The sequence below is a fragment of the Oryza glaberrima genome, chromosome 11 (assembly GCF_000147395.1).
Source record: "Oryza glaberrima chromosome 11, OglaRS2, whole genome shotgun sequence".
NCBI lineage: Eukaryota > Viridiplantae > Streptophyta > Magnoliopsida > Poales > Poaceae > Oryza > Oryza glaberrima.
Window position 1 is genome coordinate 12,109,586 of NC_068336.1, and position 20,963 is coordinate 12,130,548.

Consider the following 20,963-nt stretch of genomic DNA (forward strand, 5'->3'; position numbering starts at 1 on the left):
GAGAGAGATGGGGGAGAGGAGAAGAGATGAAAATTTTTTAAGGGGCGAGGAGGGAAAGAATTGTTAATGTGAAAAACTTTGAATTAAATTTTATGATATTAAATGAATTTTTATGAAAAAGTTGTCAAAATAAAGTTGTAGAACTCGTTAAGATCTACCAATTTTATTTTGGTCATTTCTCGATAACTCATCAATATCTATAACTTTTGTTTTGGTCATTTTGCTATGACTTTATTTCAATAATTTGAATTTGAATTTCAAATTGTGACATCTTCAAACAACATTTTCAAATACTGAAACAAAGTCATATAGCAAAATGACCAAAACAAAAGTTATAGATCTTGATAAGTTATACAACTTTGTTATTGGTAATTTTTTCATTTGAAATCATTTACTACTCGAAAAATTATTTGAATTGAGAGGAGAGAGGCAAAATAGACTTCTCGATAAGGGAGGAACAAAAGGGCTAGGCCGGCAGCCCGAAGAGGGAGGAGGAGGGAGAGAGAGGCTATAGGCTAAGAGAGGGAGAAAGTAATACTTGGGCCGAAAAAGGCCCAAGGACAGAGAGAGGAATTTTAATTTGCTTTCTATTTATTTTAATAGGTTAAATGAACTTTATGGTATTAAAATTAGTTATTGAGCTTCGAAAATTTACGGAAAATTTTAGAGAATTATTTAGACCACGTAGAATATTACAAAAATATTTCCGGCCATGATTTTTAAAGGAATATTTTAGTTTCCTCATTAATTCACTTGATTAAATTGCTTTAACTTTTAATATATTTTTTTAGAAATGCATTATATAAATTTATGACGTTTGCTTTGTGCCCCTTATGACAAATTAATATTCGTCACGATGTCCCATTGAAATACTTTATGACGATTTCTAGTTGGTATTAACGACGAACACATTTTTTTCGTCACTAAGCCACCCCATCTCATACTTATCATCATAAAATGGAATGTGCTAGTGACGAATAGCTCCGTCGTCACGAGGAATTCGTCACAGAAGGTCATATTTCTTGTAGTGGTTAATTCTTTTTTATTTAATCAACCGATATATAACTTTGTTTGATAACTTAGTTGATCACTAATGGATTTGAATATATGTGGTCTAGTAGAGAAGCACTTGACAGAAGAGATAATATCATTGAATCGACTATTCATAGTATTATTATTCAACGACCTTATTATATAACCTCCATAGCACATAGTGATCAGACCCATCTGATCTCAAAGCTGGCATCCCCAGTGTTGATAGTAGGCCCAATGGGCACATTGGAAGCAGAGTGAGCCGAGTATTCATGGAGAGTCTTCTGAGTCATCGGCTTGAAGGTTGATGGTGCAAAGATGACTGGTTTGGGTGCCGAGAGCCTGATTTTCGGAGGAATGACACGAGGTCGGACTCTTCTGGCAAGTTTCTCTAGAGTATCAACGAAGTTTATCCACAGATCAAAACCGGTCATACACTACCTGTTTTCACATAAAGAGAAAACAAATCAAGGTTAACCTATTTGGACCAATGTTTTATTAAACATAGTATGATTATAGATGTATATAACATTATCTTTAACCAGTGCCTTCCCTGACAGTGGTGCTAGAAATGCTTGTTGGTATTTCTTACGCTTACAAATAAATCCGCAAGCGCACGGATACCGTTGTAGCATTTCACCAATGAGTATTCCTGAGAGTGCCGCATTTATATTTCAGCAGCAAAAACAGAGGTGTAAAGACATAGTTTATATCAATCTATAATTAACTCACTATAGTCCAGACCTGGTTAGTATTATGATTAAGGGGTATTGTGACACACATAAGATTCATCTCTAATTAATTAATATAGTGGAAAAGACATAAGAGAACTACGATACAACCGTTATTCCATATTAATCATGTTATATATATACTTAACACAATATTGGTATTTACTACCAGGGTTAAACCTTTCGGTTTGGCCGATTTGATCGGACCTCACCGAAATGCTGAAATTTCGAATAAAATTTAGTTGAATTTAAACAAATATTACCAAAATTCATAAAAAAAATTTAAAAATTTAAAATTTTTGGCCGAAGTAATATCGTTTCGGTCAACGCAAGGAGGAGCAAAGGCAGCGGCGGTGGCAGTGAACGGCGGGGTTTCATGAGGTGCAGCCAAAAGTGGATTTGTAGAGTGGAGGATTGTGAAGCTAATGGTGGTGGTCTCGTGCATAGTGGTGCCAAAATCAGTGTCAGCGGCGGCGGTGAGCTTCGGCATGCTAGTCAGCTTCGCGCTAAGTCACTGCCATGTGGACCCCACATATACAAGAGATAGGATAGCTGACATGTGAGCCCAAGGGTATTTTTGACATTTCACGTGATTTCTCTCTCCTCTTCAACTGTAAATTATTATTTTAGTCGGCGCGGTGTCCACTGGCAAAATACCACGATTATGGATGTTTCCCTCAACAGTTAGTTTTGGCAATGTCCTAAGGCTAAAACTACACAATAGCAGTGTCCTGTAACAAAATTTCCCAAAAAAAAAGCACCATCGCTCAAAAACCAATAGTGGCAGCTTGGAAAAGGGCCCTGCAGTTCTTCACACTAACATATGTGAAACGACTGGCGCAATGCACGTTTTTCACAATATATATTCCATCAATCTAATATTTTGCAAACTCAATATATAGCCAAAACCGATTCATTTCGATCCATAGAAGAATGAAGAATCAAAGCTTCCTGAAATTTACATTCAGGCTGAAAAGGGGGAAAACAAAACTGTACTGTATGCAAACAGAGTACATTGCACAAGGATCCATGTAAGGAAGAAATAAATCATTGGAAAAATGGAAGAAACCTATCGTCATTTGAATATCTATACAAATGACAATGAAAGAAATTAGAAATTCTCATAGCACAACCAAAGCACAGGGAATTTTGAAATATCGAAGAAATACAAAAGCTGATAGTACTGAGTTTTGAACTAATGAGAATGTATTATAAATCTGCATGCATTCCATATATCTTGAAAATGAAGTTGGATCCTTCATCAAGACCAACTTAAATTTATTATACAATTTGGGGCCTTCAGTTTAAACTTTGCATTGAATTCTTCCTGAAACTGAACACAATTCATGGATCAAACATAAGAAATAAATATATTTTTTTAGCGATAAACGACAGGAGCTCTGCCAATTTCATTATAGGAGAAGAAGATAAAAAGAGTTTTTACAGGCTATGGATACAAGAGGAAACCATAGAACCCCCCACAAAACAAGAAGAAACGGATGGGAGGATTTTCAGGAAATGCATAGCAACCAAGAAGAGGAACTGGGTACTACTCATCTAGATTATGAGCTCCCTCATAGGCTTTGCATATGGTGATGATGGAGTCAACGACTTGCGGTACTGTGCTGTAGGCACCGTTGAAGATCCTTGCGTTTCGTTGAAGCCAAATTCCCCAGGCTGTGTAGATGAAGAGGCCATCAAAACTTCTCCTTTGATCCCTGATCATTTCTCTTCTGCACGCTATCCACCAGCTAAGCATATCCCCATTGAAGGAGGAAGCCATAGGCATGTGAAGCCCGGCTTTCTGCCAGATGGATCTCCAGACCTGCTTTGCAAAGGCGCAATCCATGAGTAGATGAGTGGCCGTCTCTGGCTCCACTCCACAGAGTGGGCAAATGCGGCCGTTATCCCAGCCGCGGAGAAGGAGCTTGTCCGCTGTAAGAATATTCCTATGGATCATGAGCCAACAGAAGAATTTACATTTATTTTCAGTCTTAGCTTTCTAGAAAAAATCCGACCTATTATCTTGAATACTTCCAACGAATTGTATCTTGTAGGCGGAGTTTGCCGAGTATGTCCCGTTAGAAGACCATCTCCAAGTGACCGTGTCATCTGTTCCCTCCTGTAGTTTCACCCGTAAGAAATAAATATATAATTTCAGTAGGCTATCCAATCTGTTTACATGTAACAGATATGTCATAGATATTATGTTATAGTTCAATATGATGCTATCAAGCCCTGAAGAGTCTGACTCTACATGCCCCATTGTTAATGGAACATACTACTAAGAAAAGTTGCTTTTGGTCCATAAAATCTTGTATTGTCTATGGGACTTTGGATTTATTTCTATCCATAAATTTAAGTGAAGCAAGCATCTTTTTATGGCTCCTTTTTACCTGGTGAGGCTCTCAACAATCAAGAATCAATTTAATTTAACAACAATGATATAAAAATGGATGGTGCAGCTGTAAAAAAAACTCAGTTTATCATTTAATAAGGAAAATCTACTGCAAAAAATATTAAAATAACAATGTAAATAAATATGCAAATATAAAAGATACAATGCCACCAATGTTCATTTCTTTTAATCAGGGATTTTCTACTTAAATCAGCTAATAATCACTTTAAATGATCACATTTGCTGAAAAGGGAAGCTAACTACTGGAAAATAAATCAATGATATATCTCAAAATAAATAGGAGCAAATTTTCTCTCCACACTAAGTTCGATGACTCATGTTGCGTGTGATAGTTGAAACTGATCATATAAAACTATGCATACTTTTTTTTACCTCTATAACTACTCATGTGTGCATATGTAAAAGGGAATAGATCCTTAAGTGGCCCCAAGGGTTATTACATGCACCTAGCTTAAATGCGCATGCCTTATGTTAAACAAATGAATGGCAGTGAAATGTATCAAACAGTGAGCATCAATGTTCATAGGAATCAAATAGGATAGTCAATGTACCATACTATTAGCAATCAATAAGTGAAGCCAGAAGGGGATTTCTCAGGGGACAAGCATCTAAGTTCAGAACAAATGGTTGCGATGGATGGGAACCAAGAGCAATTGTGACCTCGAGATTGCGATGGTGGCAGAAACGTAGAAAAGTGAGGCGATCAATGCAACTCCTCATGAATTTGCATAGGTGTACGTTAATAGATCCCTTGATATCCTATTCAAATAGAGTGTTAGTATATAGTATATTAGCTTTAAACTGATCCACCCAATGGGTTTTGCGAATGTCAAGCATGGCTGCAAGCAATGGAAGCAAGAGATGTAGAATCAGTTGTAGCATGTCCAACATGCAGGAATAAAGCTTATGAAAGTCTTCATGACTCAGAGAGGCAACTAAGCAGAACAAACATTTTGTACCTTATCTTTGAGTTCAACTGATCCATCATGTTTACGCGGGAATCAAGCAGGTGCAAATGTATGTTTAGCTGCTTGCAGCATAATTATCGACCAAAATGCAAATCAATGGTGCACCAACACGGCAATGAACAAAGTTCCCTACTCACCTCAGTACCTCACAGTGTCCAAGAGCCTCTTTTAAAGCCATTATATCAAGCATCAAAAGCACATCCACAATTTCTAATTGCAATGATACAAATCAGCAGAAACACATTAGTGTGTCACGATAAATTAACGAATTCCAACAGCAAACAACAGTACATACTGCAGGGAAACTGGATATTACTGACCTTAAGTGCATCCAAATCAGATCCCACTTTCGAGGCTTTGATATTTACTCATGGAGAAGCAAGATCATCACTGCACGCAACAAAACAAAACAATCCCAGTTGAATCAGGCAAAACTGGCTGTAATTAGGGAGACAGTTCACCAAATGCTATCGAGTATCAAGAGAAAGAGACAGAGACAGAGACAGAGCGGATGGATGGACGCACCGACAAGGGCAGCATGCGCCGCTGAATTACTACTCCGTGTCCTCCAACACGCGCTTCATGGCACCGAGCTCCGCCGCGCGCGGAGGTCATGAGTCTCATGACCACTCACAAGCCTATCGAGCCTGAAACCGCCCCCATTGCCTCTCCACGGTGCCACAAGCTTCCTCCTCACCGTCGTCACTGAGTAGGCCTGATCCAGTGGCCCCACGGTGCCTCAGAGGTTGGATATATACATGGATCTGATGGAGAAGAAGGCCAAATGGGTCTGGTGGTGGAGGAGACTGGTGGATTCGATGGGAGCTTGGGGGAGGTGCCAGCCATTACTGATTTGGGGAGGTGGTCTCCCAACGGAGCGATGGTGACCAAGGCGCAGCGGCATCTCATCAACATCGTTTCCAGAGGAGAAGCGATAGGATGCACGCCATCTGTTGCCTGTGACCCTAGCTCCACCTCCGTGCCCGCGCGATGATCTCGAGGGCACCCTACACTGACGCTAGCTTCTTGTTGCCCACCTCGTTGATCGCCGCTGCATCTGTGGGCGGCTCACGCCGCGCCTCGAGAAGCAGCGCTAGGCTATTAGCAGGAGCGAGGGGGCTCGTGTCATCTGGGGAAGATGGAGAAACGACAGTGTTATCGCGAGCGGCGGCGGTGTTAACGCGAGGAGGATGGCACATCGAGCGAAAATAGCGGTGGAGATAGAATGGGGCCTGCGATGTGGGTGGACGGCAGGGATTAGGGCTCAGGGCGATGTAGATGCGGATGAACGGTAGGGATTTCATAAGTTGATTTGGCCTGTAGGATTGGAAGAGGTGAACTCCTCCTTTTTATATTAGTATAGATATAGATTGGTAATAATAAAACCATGAGCATTAATCTTTCCAAGGCAATGGACTCCATCAAAACCTACATTTATCAATGGAACAGTACTCTGAACATTAGCTTAAGTTAAAGTTCATTGAGCAATGAGCTTATACAAAATACGATTGTAAGAAAGTCACTGAAATGCATTAGTACCAAGACATGGATCGTGCTGCTATTGCTTACAAATAATAACAACATATTGAATATGCTTCTTATAAGCACCAGATTGTTGAGGTAGTGAAGTGTATCCTTAAAACTATGTAGGCATCAGTTCAAAAATGGCAGGTAACTGGTAACGCTGCCTCGTTGTTTGATAGTGCAGAGATCAAGTGAGCATTCTTGTTTTTTCTAGTTGTTTTGCCTTCTTGTTGTCTAAAGGAGCATTCGATTCTTTTCTTCAATGATCTATTTTAGAGATTGTCTAAAGCAAACAATTCCAAACTGTCATAACGTTTGAGTGGCGAGAGAGAGAGAGAGAGAGAGAGATTCAACTACATATGAGGCATGTAAATATTTGGATAACCTTAAACAATGTAGAGAAGACATTGATAAGTAGGATAAATCAGATATCAATGATGACATATACAACATCTGAGATTTAATTATGAGTATCGGTCAGGATTCAGGTCATGATATAATCTTGGGCTCCTAGAAGAAAAAAAATATAATGAATGCCTCACAAAATGGTAGCTAGCAAAAGCATGCTTGTACAAACTCCTAAATGAATCATGTGGCAACTTTATCAATAGCTTAGGCATTGTATGGTCTAATTTTGTTCCATTCATTACACAAATATTGGCATGCTACTTTCTAACTGCACACACAAATTCTAAGGCCTACAATACTGCCAAATAAACGTTCCAGTTTATTAAGTTAGGGCTTTACAACACGAATGGCGAACACTATGAGTTACTAACAAACATATATTTATGTAATGCATAAAGACATCACTTACCGTTTCTGGTTGGCGTGGTGATTGATTTTGTTTAATTGCTCATGTAGCAAAACGAAATTGACGGCTCCAACAGGTGCAAGTTTGCAACGTATACACAATTGTGGAGACAAATAGCGATGAGTGGCTCACTCTTGTCATACCTTGTATTGTTGCCCCAAAGAAAACCTTAATACTTCCTCCATTTCACAATGTAAGTCATTGTAGCATTTTCCATATTTATATTGATGTTAATGAATCTAGATAGATATATATGTCTAGATTCATTAACATCAATATGAATGTGGGAAATGCTAGAATGACTTACATTGTGAAACAGAGGGAGTATCAGATTGTAGATCTTGCATTTTTTTTACCCTTGCATAAGGTAAATGTGGACAGTCCTGCTTGAGAAACCATTCTAAAGTAACTTCATCATTCTACAGTTAAGGTATTTACATAATCAGGCAACAACAACAAGAAGTCAAGAAGGTAATAAGACTGATGAGTGTATGACATGAATATGATCGATAGGAGTCTAACCAGTGTCTCGTGAAAGCTCTCGACCAAGGAGCGAGAAAAATCTCCCCACCGCTCTGGCCCCTCTTCCTCCTCGGCTCCGGTGGCTCGCCCCGGTGATGAGAGAAAGAGAGGTCGGGTCCTCCTTGTAGTTAGCTGGGTCGGGTTTTCCCGTAGTTCAAGTTAATCTTGTTTTTTTAGGTTCATGTGTATAGCTTGAGGAGGTCGTTGACGTTCACTTCCTCGTCCTGGTTTCATGGGGGATAACATCGGAGCTCTTTTTGGTGGTCGTCTCTCGTGTTTTCGGGCCCAACCTTGTTGCAATCAACTGGGGGTGTTCCAGACTAGCTTGGGTTGCGCCGGCCAACACTTCTTTCTCCGGCGAGCAAGCTTCAAGAGCAGTAGCCTTCTTCATCGCATCTAGCTGCGACTCTTCATCAAGCAGTTGGGTTTTGCATGTTGTACCAAAGAAGCTTTAACCTCTACACAACAGAGGCCCCGTTTGGGTATGTGTTCTTGGTTTGTTCTACTGCAACTGCTTGTGGTTTCTTCGTTTCCGCCGTCAGAGTGATCGATTTGGCTGCTTCACATGGAGGATTTGCAACAACGTTGACTTTCCTTGTTATTTTTTACAGTGTTATTTTGCGGTGGAGCTGAACTTTTCTTTGATTGCCAAGGCCCTAACCTCCTATGTGAGGCCCTTGTTGGATCATGCTAAGGCTAGATCTGCTGCAGCTCTCTGTGGACACCCCGAGTATTATACCATCTAGTGTCCAACGTGACCACCACATACTATTGGAGAAGTGGGATCCATACACGCATAAATAGCCACTCGTCCTCAATGTGTCCATGATCACGGTTGACAACCTTCTGTTATAATAATCGAAATGTCGAGTAGTGAGCGTAAGACATAACTGTAAGATAGCTTGCCAGTCCACCACGTCATATGCCTGTCAACCACTCGAAGGTGGTGACCAAAAGCATACCCCAGTGACTCGATCCAAAGTGCTATCCCCAATTATCTCAAGCGATCAAAACCCGTTACTCATGCTTAGCTAGTCCCCAGGAATGCGACTAGCCTCACACTTTCATCGCAAGCAATTAATAAACATAGCAAGTACCATAATAGGGTTAAAGTGCAGTGAGGTACATGACACATAAAAGGGTCCAAGGTCCCAACATACAACACATAAATATAGCAGCGGAAGTCTCAATTAGAGTTCATAAGCAAAAGATAAAACCGGTGGTGCCACAACCCCACTAGGGCAAACCAACCGAGCAAGAGCCAAGCTGCAAGAGATCACTCATTGCCCTCGCCGCCCTCGGCAGAGCAATGACCACACAAGAAACATAACTCATAACCGGAATCCTCTCCTGAAATTGCAAACATCGGGTTAAGTATAAGATTGTACTCGCAAGTCTTACCCAAAATTATATATACATAAGGGAGAGAGAAGTATGCAAGCTTTCTAGCCTATAGTGGGTCTCTAGGTTCAACATTTGCATAGAGCTAATTTTATTGAGCAATTAATGAGTAAAATAAGCAAGGACAAGTAAATCTAGCATCATTTTAATTTATGGACAGCAAGTATTTAATTCTGAAATGTATAAGCAAATGAGCCCAAAACGGCGCTCTCATCATCAACCATGGACTACCAAAGTCTATACCAACATGGCACAACATGCCAACACCACCATCAAACATAATCCCATCCATAATAATCCACATTTGATGCTAACATAACTGACTAACACATCAAGCCTTGTCCATAACCGAGGACGCGGCTATTCGAATAGATTATACTCTGACCAAAGGTGTACAACTGGACCCACACGAAATGAACAAAGATCAAATGCTACACACCCCGTTGAGTGCGGTACATAAGTGATTCAAGCTCATTACATGCCCTTTCTTAGCCCCACCCCAACCACCTATACCACGCTGGGGTTCTCGACGACTCAGTCACGTGCGTGCGTGATGTGACCAAGGCGGGCGCGCCACGCGGGAGGCACCCCCGGCCAAACCTAGGCACCCGAGGCCCTCCAAAGGCTACCTGCCTCACAACTCTCCAACGTGGTATAAATGATCACAGTAGAACTAGTAAGAACAAGCTGGTCCCAAATAAGGCATGTGGTAAGTACGAAGGGTGCTTGAATAGATGTCAAAATGTTCGGTCCTTAACGACCTAGATGGGGCTACTTGCATCAGGGGAAACCAACCTCCCATCATCGCCCTATCACCCGTCCAAGTCCAACATATTTCATCAACCATTATTTAGTGTAAGTGCTCAAGTTTTATGCCCAATAATGCAAGTTGTTTATATACCACAATTAATAGCACTATCCATCCCTATAGTTCTATTAGCACTAAGCATGGCTAAGCATTAATGAATAAGAAATCCCAAGTAATCCCAACCAGTGGTAATAGGATATAAGGACAGCAATAACACAAGAACTAAATGCATAAATAGGTTCTACCCATACACCATAAACTGACAATATTAATATCTAGGCAATGCAAGCATATATATACGTATAGATTGCAACCAAATCATTTCTAGAGAAAGTATAGGTTCTATATGCTTAGGTGCTTGCCTTGCTGCTGAGGGTAGTCACTATCCTCCTCGGGATATGGCTCGTTACTCTCCGGAATCTCCGAATCTATCGAAAAGAAGCAATATGCGAATAAGAGCCAAATAAACATGCATATGCAAAATGATCGATAAATTATGAAATAAATACAGTGGGTAGATAATCACCAGATTATCACTTATGGTTTGGGAGATATGAAAATGACAAGCTCTCAGGTGCTGAAAATGGCAGTTCTGTAAATATTAACGTTTCCTTTAGTACATTACAAGTAAAATGCATTTCAAACCAAAATTTCATAATAATGATTATTTTTAGAGTAAAGTACATCACTCACGGCTCCTAAGAAAAATTATTTCACAGCTATATGTGTTGTCATTATTTATTTATGGATCTTACAAGTTAGAAACATAGGAATGCTAAATAAACTCCTAAACATGATTTAAGAGGTAGTTTTTCCAAAAAACAACACCATAACAGCAAAGAGTACTAAAATATGAGCTCAACAAAATTGGTTTCACAATTTTAGCTTTTACCAATAATTTCTTACGAATTTCATAAGAGCTAGACCACACAAGGGATACATATAGCTATTTATATTTTTACTGGGAAAACCAGTACAAAAGTTGGTCATTTTTATTTTACAACATTGAAGATCACGTTTTTCTTAATCCACAGAAATTTGGTTCAGCTCAAACGGAGTTCAGATGAATTTTCTACGAAAAATTTGGTTAGGGCAGCAGTAAATATTGCTAGCTTTTCCAGCATTTGAGATGGCTTTTCGTGGTGGCATTCTTTTACAGGACCTGTAGGTTGAACTATTACATGTGGATATGAAATTAGCAACATGCTAGATGGTTCAGCAAAAGCTTGTTTGTAGCTAAAAAAACAAGGTTCTAGTTAGTGTGGGAACCACAAAACCCAAAGACGAGCTCGGTTCACTTCACAATCTAATAGAGGTCCAATGGGTGCAGTGGATAGACATGCATGAGAGCACTCTAAACCTACAAGATATGAGTTAACACATTCCTACAGAATGTGACACACACAAAAGAAAAGGCCGTACCAAGAGAGTAAACCGAAGAATCTCAGGGTTGTCCTGCAATGGAGAGGGACGAGTTGCAGCTACCACTTGCCTCCAAATCTTGAATCGATGACCTATGGAATGCACTAGAGATGACCAACACAATGGAGAACCTCATAGGGGAGCCATGGATGGAGAGGGAAACTCATAAATCAATGGAAATAAGTTCTCCCTGCTGCTGTAACCTCATAGGCTGCAAGTTGCTTGTTCTTCCTTCTTCTCGATCTCTCTCACGAATCCATGCATGTGGGAGATTTTCGGATGGATGAGGAGCTTAGAGTGATGGGGGTTTAGTGGTGTGACATGCAGGGATGGATCCCAAGTGTTTGGAGGAGATTTGATGGGAAGAAGTGAGCTGGGAGCTCAGCTTGCAAGAAAGAAAAGAACAGACAAGGGAGAAAGAAAGGGGAAGAAGATGAAAGGGTTTCCATAGCTGCTTGTCATATGGAGCTGAGGTGGGTGCACGACCTGGAGGTGGGATGGGGCTTGTTGGAGAGCCGAAGTCAGTGACAAGTGGGGCCAAGTCGAGCTGGACCCATGGGGCAGATAAAGGAAAGTTACAAACATAGGTACACATTGAAAATAGTGAATTTTCAGGAATTTTCACTCTCTCATTCATGGGTAATTAGTTTGACCTAGCTACACGAGTGTCAAAAATGTGTGTTCAGGTGTGGAGATAGATTGAGTTACCTAGTTTCCAGTTTTCAAAGTTACACTCAAAAATTCAAAATATTTTAATTCTAGCAAAAAGGTAAAAAGTGGTATGCTGAGAACTAAATTGAATTTTAAGGAGGTCAAAACGGAGAGCTAAAATTCCACAAAATTTATATTTGTTGGTGATAAATAACCTAGTATTTGAATAAATTATTAAACATGTATACTTCTGTTCAAGTTATTGTTCAAATAGAAGTGGTTTCAATTTTACCGATTAGAGTTAATTTTGTTATCGCATATGATCAATTTGCAATATAGTAAATATGCAATCTAAAGGACAACAAATGCACTTCTAAATACCTGGTTATGAGCCTAGGGCTGTTACATCTCCATGCTCATATTCCTCACCGTCGTCTTGAACATCATCGAGGCTATCGATGTGGCCACAGCTTGAAGACAGACTTGAATACTTGATCGCTTTTTTGATCTTTTATTTTGTCCTTCCATGCTTAAATCTGGACCTCTATGTAATTCACCCTTGCTTAAGGAGCTGTTATGCAACACTAGTTGTACATCCAGTTCTCAAATAAATAAATATGGAGTCTGTTGCCTCTTTGTCTTAAAAACAAAGAAGGTAATAAGACTAAAACTATGGAGGCAGTAAACTAACCTTGCAAAAGAGGTTCAGTAAATCTATACCTATACTAATCGGGCACTTTTTTGGAGCTCTCACGTTAATCAGGAAGATCAAGCTATTGATTAAACAAACCATAATATGTCAACCGTTGATTACAATCTAATCCAAGTTCCACGCGGTGGGTCTTTTAAAGCCCATGTAACCTATATTGTCAAGCCCATGGATATGATCCATTCACGCACGCACTCTTTTTCCTTTTTCTTTCGAACGTGGGTATTTGTTTCTTTTTCTAAACCGATGAGTCCATCCATATTTACTGAGAACGATCTGATCAGATGCAGTGGAAGATACGGGAGGGCACGGCATGGCCATCGCGCCGGCCGGCAGTGGCAAACGACGGAGAAAGGCAGGAGGAAACAGTACATACAAGCACATCTTACGCCAGTTATGTTCTGCTCGCTCGGCCGCGGCAAAGGCGAATATATCAACGTTATCGGATCTAGCAGCACACAATCACTAAGGCGAGGTTGATGTGCGGCCGGTGAGCGCCGGAAAAGCACACAACGTCAGCCGAATGCTAATTGTTGTTTTCTCCATTGTTAAGGTTTGATTCTAACTTCTAATTTCCAGTTCAATTCTCTTTACATGCATACTTCTCATCTGTCACAGCGTCCAATAGGAATTAATCTACGTCATCACCATACTGTATATATTTTTGATGTTCAGATGTTGATTCAGCATCAACAAGTTCGCTAGCACCTGACAAGCCAATCCATGGTCATCGTACCATAATAATTCATAGAAGTCTTCCATCTATTTGCTTTGACAAATTCGCTGGCATTTAGGAATATCCATAGTGGTCGCCGCATGTACTATTCATGTAAGTATTCCATCAATTTGCATAGTCTGACTTTTTATCTGTATTTGATCTACTTTTACCATTCTTCATATATTCACTCTCTCCTTAAATATAAGCGATTTCAAGAGATTAGGAATGAAGGAAAAATGAAGATAAAGTTTAAAAAGGGGTGAAGGGGCAGTAGAACGATGGTTAGGGATAAGATTGATCGAAAAATATTAAATGAGAGGTGGCTTTACAAAGTTCTACTCTTAAATCCCTTATATTTGTGGATAGAATTTGAAGTCTAGGATCAAAAATATTTGTGGATGAAGGGAGTATATTTGTTTTAAAATGTATTTTTTTTCCTATGTGATATGAATTTGCTACCCTTATTATTATATTGTTAAAAACTTTTTTCATATTTATGTTCAAAAATATGTTCGGACTTTCCTAAACTATCCCCGCAAAAAAAAACTCTCCGTATATTATTTAGTTGATTTTTTTTGATAATGGAATGTAACATTCCGGCCTTTACTCAAAGAGCTACAGCCAATTATTACAGAACTCACATAGAAAGTTTACGATAGCAGAAACAAAGCTAAGCAAACACAAACTAATAGACACCAACAGAAGAAAAAAATCCCCCAACTACTGAAATCTATTAGAGAACCTCCACCCGATATTGGTAAATAGATGCATAATTATATTATTTAGTTGATTCATCAGAAATTTTGTGTTATACAGGTGGTCATGCAAAGGCAAAGGGCATGGAAAAAAACAATAGATATGCATGTGCAGTTTATTTTCGATAATAATGCATGGGTGGAAAAAAGTAATAGATATGCATGCGTTGCTTCAGTAATATACATGCATGCATGAAAAAGACAAATGGTGTGCAGTGAAACATGGTTTATTTTCGTCCCTATTTTCCAAAACCATGGAAAAAAGAATAATTCCATGCATTTTGCTGATCCTACTTTATCCTAACATGGCACACAATGAAAAATTATTGGACACGGAACCAATCCATATTAACATTATGGTAGGACAGTACAGCAGAGTTCTTGATTTGGCTCCTAGAACTAATCCATTAATATTTATATGTAGTACATGATTTCCTCTTACTATATGTTAATACTATATGTTATTTGATTTTGATCCTTTATTATGCCATGTTCTCACGATAAATAAGTATATATATGTGTATCATCCTATATCACTATAATCTGTTGCATGCTTCATCCAGTTGAACAATTTATGTTTTCATTGATATTCATTACTTCAGAAAAATACATCATTCCTCCAACAAATTCAGATGAAGTACTTTTCTTTTAATCAATGTTGAGGGATAAACATGACTAAAATTGTTTTATTTACTATTAATCTAATAATAGTATATTGGGACATTGTATTAAGAAAATATGCCATTGGAAGTCATACTCAAAATGAATTAAAAATATGAATTTTATCGTTTTAAGTATTCTATTGATTAGGAATCAATATTTAACAATGTATATTTCATAAAAACTCTTCTTTTAATATAATCTAAGAGCCATTGTAATTAGAAAAGACCATATATTCATACATAACTAAAATTTTAATATTTATGATGATATAAATAAAGAGCCCGTGCAACGCACGGGTTGACGGCTAGTTAGTAATAATCTGTAACAGACAAACAACAAGACTATAACTGGTGTCCATTGTTGGTGCTTCTATATTGCCTGCTTGCCCTGGGCTTTGTAGTGCCCATCCCCATGGCAAGCACACTGCACACACCACACGCGAGGCTAATAACAATCGAGCGGGCGAGGAAATTAGGAAAACACAAGGCCCCTAATCCTAAAGGCATGCATCGCACGCGAGGCCAACTGCAGCGGATCTGTCGATGAAGGCCATAAGGGTATTGACTCTGAGCGGATGAGCTGCACATGAACCAACCGCTACATTGTCTTCGGCACCGGTGATAGGGGTGAATGAAGCGGCGGCGGCGGGTGGGTGGAGGAAGGGGTGCTAGGGATTAGGAGGAGCAAAGCAAATGCTAGGTCTGAGGAGGCCGGCGGGACACGCAGGTGGGAGGGAGAAGGGGCGACGGGGAGCTCCGTACTCCTCGGAGTCGGAGGAGGAGGGAGCCATGGGTGGGAGGGGAAGGAGAGATGCGGAGGGGTTTGCGTCCACCGATCCCACAACTTGGTAAGGCCGTGCAAAGCTGAGACACGGACGGATAGATGGGTTCCAGATGTGGGATCGAACGACCCAAAAAAAGATCCTGGTAACTACCGTCGTACAAAATCTTGCTTAGTGATGCGCCACAAACTGATTGGTCAGCCGGAGCTAAAATCGGCTCTAGCTGGCTGGCTGCGGCAAAGCTAGGACTAGGCTGCCTTCGGAACCCTGTGTTCCAGGCTGTGCGCACGAAAAACGGAGTGGTCCATTAGCGTATCATTAATTAAGTATTTGCAATTTTTTTTTCAAAAATGGATCAATATGATTTTTTAAACAACTTTCGTATAAAGACCTTTTTTTTTGCAAAAAACACACCGTTTAGGAGTTTAAAAAGTGTGCGCGTAAGAAACGAGAAGGAGAAGTTGGGAACACATGGTTCCGAACGCAAGCCTAAGGGTGATTAGATGACCTACTGCTTATTTATTTTCATTCATACAACCGTTTCATGAAATTTGGCATATGTTGTGTAGGATTCTTCAAGTCATTACAATATGTAGAAGTGTAAAGTGAACATTATTAATTTTGCCCTACTAATTATGTCTTTCATAGTTCAATAGTTCATGGTTGTGACACTATTCTGCTGTATCCTTTCTTTGTTTGTTGGATTGTTTCTTCATATTGCCAGAAATGGCAACAAAGAAATGAGAAGCAATGATGCTTGAAGGAGCAATACATTTTAAGGCTTATGCATCCATAATGTTATATTTTTAGTCAGGACATCATTCTAAAGATATTTTTCTGAGTGATTGACTAGAGTACGAGGAGTCGAGAGAATATCACGGAATGAATCTCCACTACTTAAAATTTCCGTAGCGGTTGTGGTGAGTTTGAACAATGGAACGGATGAGATGTTTTCTAGGATCCTCCCACCAAATCAACGCTCAGATGCCCCATCCGCGCTCGCATCGCGCTGCATCCGCGCTTCGTCGCACGCGCGGCCCCTCCCCTTTCTCCGCCCTCCGTCGCGGCCGCCTTCCAACCCACGCTTCCCGCTCCCTTCGCCGCCGCCCCCACTGCTCGCGCGCCTCCGCCCCTCGCGCCGATCTCCTCCGCGGCGCCCCTCCGCCCATCGCAACGATCTACTCTGCGCCGCCCCCATCCCTCCCCTAACCATCGTCGACCCCCTCCCCTTCCAACCTCGCCGGCCATCCGCCCGTCGCTCCATGCCCGTCGGAGATCGCCGGCCGCCGGTTCCCCTAACCGCCGCAATCGACCCCATACCGGCGCCGCTGCACATCCTGATCACCGTCCAGTCGCCTTTCATCCCTCGGCCGGTCTCCGTCGCCTCGCCATCAGGTATTGCTTGGTTACATCAGATGATCCTTCTTTAGTATTGATAGGTGCAGACTTGCAGCGTTTGGTTGGACTGAACATTTTGTACCTTTCAGGAGCAAGAGGTTGAGGTGTCGAGCGCGGAGAGAGAGGCACCCAGGCTGACCTCGCTGGTGGCGACCTGGTGGTCTGTGTGACCTGCAAGTGTGGTGTCCACAAGGAGTTCGGCTTCGACCATTCCCACTGATCAAATTAGTCAGTCCCCTTATTCCATCCTCACTGTCAATGTCAATTTGTTCTTGCAACCGGACATCAGGCATAGGTATGTTCTGTGCTTTGTACAAATCTGCTAAAAAAATTACTTCACAATTAATACAAATTCAGTTGTCCAGACACCAATCTGCTAACAAAAAAAAAAAAAACTTTGTGAAATTATTATTTTGGATTCATGGACAAGCAGTCTTTGTAATATATATTTTTGCTGACATGGCACAACGAAATGTTGTTGCAAATCACAGAGGTAGTTTTACAAATCCAAAAAAAAGTAAGTTGGACACATTGCATCCCATGACTGAATTTCTTTGAAAAATGACTAGGCAATGAAGATTTAATCACAGTGCTGCCTATATATGATACCGTTCCCTTTGTGAGATATTCTCAATTCGCAGACTGTAAAGAACAGTTGAAGAACTAATCTTAAAATGAACTTCGATAACTATTATTCATATGATTTATAGCGTAATTCTACTTATTTCAAATGCAATTATTACATTCAGTTGATAATTGTTTATAATGGTCGATTTGCTCGGATACATTATTTAATTTCTGTTCATTTCAGAATGTTCCAACTATTGAGGAAGGTCAACGACAGGTTGAGTTTTGATCTAAGCATTACAAGATCCTTGCGTGTAAGTATCATATGCTCACAACCCTTTTAATTTAGTAGGATATTGTGGATGCTCAGACCTTTGTGTTCAATTTAAAGATTCTTGGACTGTTTCCTGGAATATAATGGATAAGATGTAGGCCAATGCATGTACATCTTTTTTTTAGGGGAAAGCACTGTAGGGGAAACTCCCACAGTTAAAGGATATTATTAAGGTATAAAAATAATAAAGTATTACACCTGGTTTAACAGGAGGTTAATGTACATCTTTGTATTATGAAAGAATCTATTATCCTACTTTGATCGCATTTTAACGCTATAATCACTAAGGAAATTGGACACACTACATGACTGAGCGTCTGAGACACACATGAATCTGTAGATTAATAGATCAATCCTTTATATTCACGAAAAAAGTGTTCTACTACCCTTAGATATGCATAATAGCATTTTTTTCCAGTATGCCTGGCATTTTCTGTTTTACGCATGTGACAAATAAATAATTCTTTATACTAAAAATCAATGGGTATTGGTAATTAATGTTGTCTCTTTAAGTGATTTACTGACGTGCCTATCAATCTCCTTAACGATACTTTTGCTACGTGATTTTACTTCCTTTATTTACCGAATGTTTACTACTTGGTGGTGGAGAGTTTATTTCCTTTAGGTCAGAGATTTTATTTTCATGAAACAAAGGTCACTAGGGCTTCGGTGGCTAGAGAACTTGTCAAACATGCCCGACTTACATGTTTCCAGATATAGAGTTTAGTACCTAATTGGATAGAGAGCTGAATGGAATGCTATAAATGGTCAAGTCCAATGATATGTTTTGATGAACATATGTTACCCTTAAATTCAAAAGCCGTGTTACGGAAAAAATAAACTATGTACAATGCAGATATTGTGGTCTACTTACTCGAAATATTTCGTTGGATGATAGTTGGGATTGAAAAGTAGTATTTTCACTCAATATTTGTTGCATGTGATCTGAATCTTTACTACTTAAAAAACTTGTAGTGGTGGTGGTGAGTCCTGAAAGATTGAAGGGCTGATATCCATCCGAGGATCCTCCCGCACAATCAACGATCCAGACTCCTTCGGATAGCGCTCCACCGTATTATTCCGTGTGTATTCGTTGTTGTTCCTCCGCCTACTCTCTCTCAAACAACCACTCTCTCCTCAATGCTACCCCCTGCCGCTCCAAGCTGCCACAGGCCTGTCGCTCACCTGTCGTTCCCCATCCACACCGCCACTGTCGCATCCCCGTTGCTCACCTGCCGTTCCCCATCCACGACGCCACCCGGGCCTCTGTCCTCCGACGCCGCCCCAGCCACCCCGCTGCCCCCTCCACACCCCCCCCCCCCCCCCCCCGCCGCCCCCCCCCCCCACAAAATAAAAAACCATTTGGACGAAGGCCAGTGCACCCAAATTACCAACATCGCAGATTGAAAAATCTGACCAATCAAGCTAGCGCTACCAGTTTGCAGTAGTGTTTCAGATGATATTTCACTACCATGATAAATGCAGTTTCTGTACTATTAAAACTATTTTGTTTTCAATATAGTAAGCTCAATTCACATAAAATGTCTTGAATTTATATGGATGTTTGATTGTTCTGCTTTTGTAACATGGTTTCTCATCAAATGGCTTCAGCAGCTCACGAAGTAGCAGAATTACCTTTGCTGATCTTGCTGGTCCAATGAACTTGATCACGGGTTGGGACTTGGGAGTTGGCGACTGAGGCGCATGCAGGGCAGCGGCAATGACCAAGTGTTGGGCGCTCTATTAAGGACTGCAGGTTGTGGCAGTACTGCAGCAGCCAGTGCTTTGGTGGGGAGGTCATAATTGTTTTGTAGTATGGCTCTTACGGCTGTCCATTTCATGTTTATCCAATTTCAGCTCAAAATATTTATTTTTATGCCTATTTCGTGCTACATTTGCCCCTCTTTTAATTTTTAGATTTTACTAATCATCTTAGCTGTTCGCTTGATCTGGGAACAAGGGGATCTGTGTAATATAGGGAACGAGCAAGGGGACCTGTGTAACTGTGTTGGAGGTCGTGGGCTTCGATACAAAATTAATTGGGTTGCAGTTGGATTCATCATTGGATAAATGATCTGATTAATTAGTTGTATCAGTAATTGTTCCAAAGTACCTGCACATTTCTATGTTTTCTTTACTATTTCATCTCTGCAGAGTGGGAATTGAAAGATTGCAATTTAAGATATTTCATTTGTGTTTCAGGTCCTAATCTTTGCTTACATCTAAGAAATTTCTAATGAGAGGAAGATTCTCATTTCAGGTCCTCATCCTGTTATTCACCCTTCATGCCAATTCATGCCAAGCTGGTTTACAATGCTTACCTGATCAAATTTGCCCATGTTCAGTAAGGGAACAATATGAATGCATCATGTTGGTCAAATATACTTAGGTAACTGAATTTTTGTGGTTTTCTTTCAGGTGGAAAATTTTTGACATAGTAGTGCCTGCAATCAAATTTGATGATCAAAGTGCATGCAGGCAGGCAGGGTTCCTGACCTGGGCAATCAATTGAGGGAAATTAAAACTTGCGAGAGTTCCATTTTGAGTTAATAGAAAAAAAAGGATATTTTTTCTATTTAAATTGACATTTTCCATGAGCTAAACGTGAAGTAGCTTGATTGAATGCAAGATCTGATTGGCAGTATCACGCACGTAATGCTTATCGAGATTGTTGATCTTGCTTGATGAGAGCTTTTGATAACAAAGCTTTGCTGGGCATATTAATCACCAGACCAGTTTGATTGTT

General features: G+C 40.3%; 1 protein-coding gene and 1 long non-coding RNA gene across 7 annotated transcripts; one reads left to right on the forward strand and one right to left on the reverse strand.

The window, feature by feature from the left end:
* Positions 1-9,105: 9,105 nt before the first annotated feature.
* Positions 9,106-13,322, reverse strand: LOC127755686 (uncharacterized). Its single transcript, XM_052281365.1, has 5 exons — positions 13,268-13,322; positions 11,642-11,772; positions 10,746-10,811; positions 10,582-10,647; positions 9,106-9,360 (listed from the first exon to the last, which is right to left on the reverse strand). Exons 1-5 carry the CDS (start codon positions 13,320-13,322, stop codon positions 9,247-9,249), a joined length of 432 nt encoding a protein of 143 aa, XP_052137325.1. The 3' UTR covers positions 9,106-9,246.
* A 3,538-nt stretch (positions 13,323-16,860) lies between these two features.
* LOC127753831 (uncharacterized) lies at positions 16,861-20,963 on the forward strand. Of its 6 annotated transcripts, none has more exons than XR_008012711.1 (6): positions 16,861-17,313; positions 17,406-17,611; positions 18,128-18,197; positions 19,193-19,299; positions 19,829-20,561; positions 20,636-20,963. It is a non-coding gene; the product is annotated as an uncharacterized LOC127753831 (long non-coding RNA). The 6 variants fall into 6 exon arrangements; XR_008012709.1 differs by having other exon boundaries at positions 19,832-20,561; XR_008012710.1 differs by lacking the exon at positions 19,193-19,299 and having other exon boundaries at positions 19,829-20,326; positions 20,420-20,477.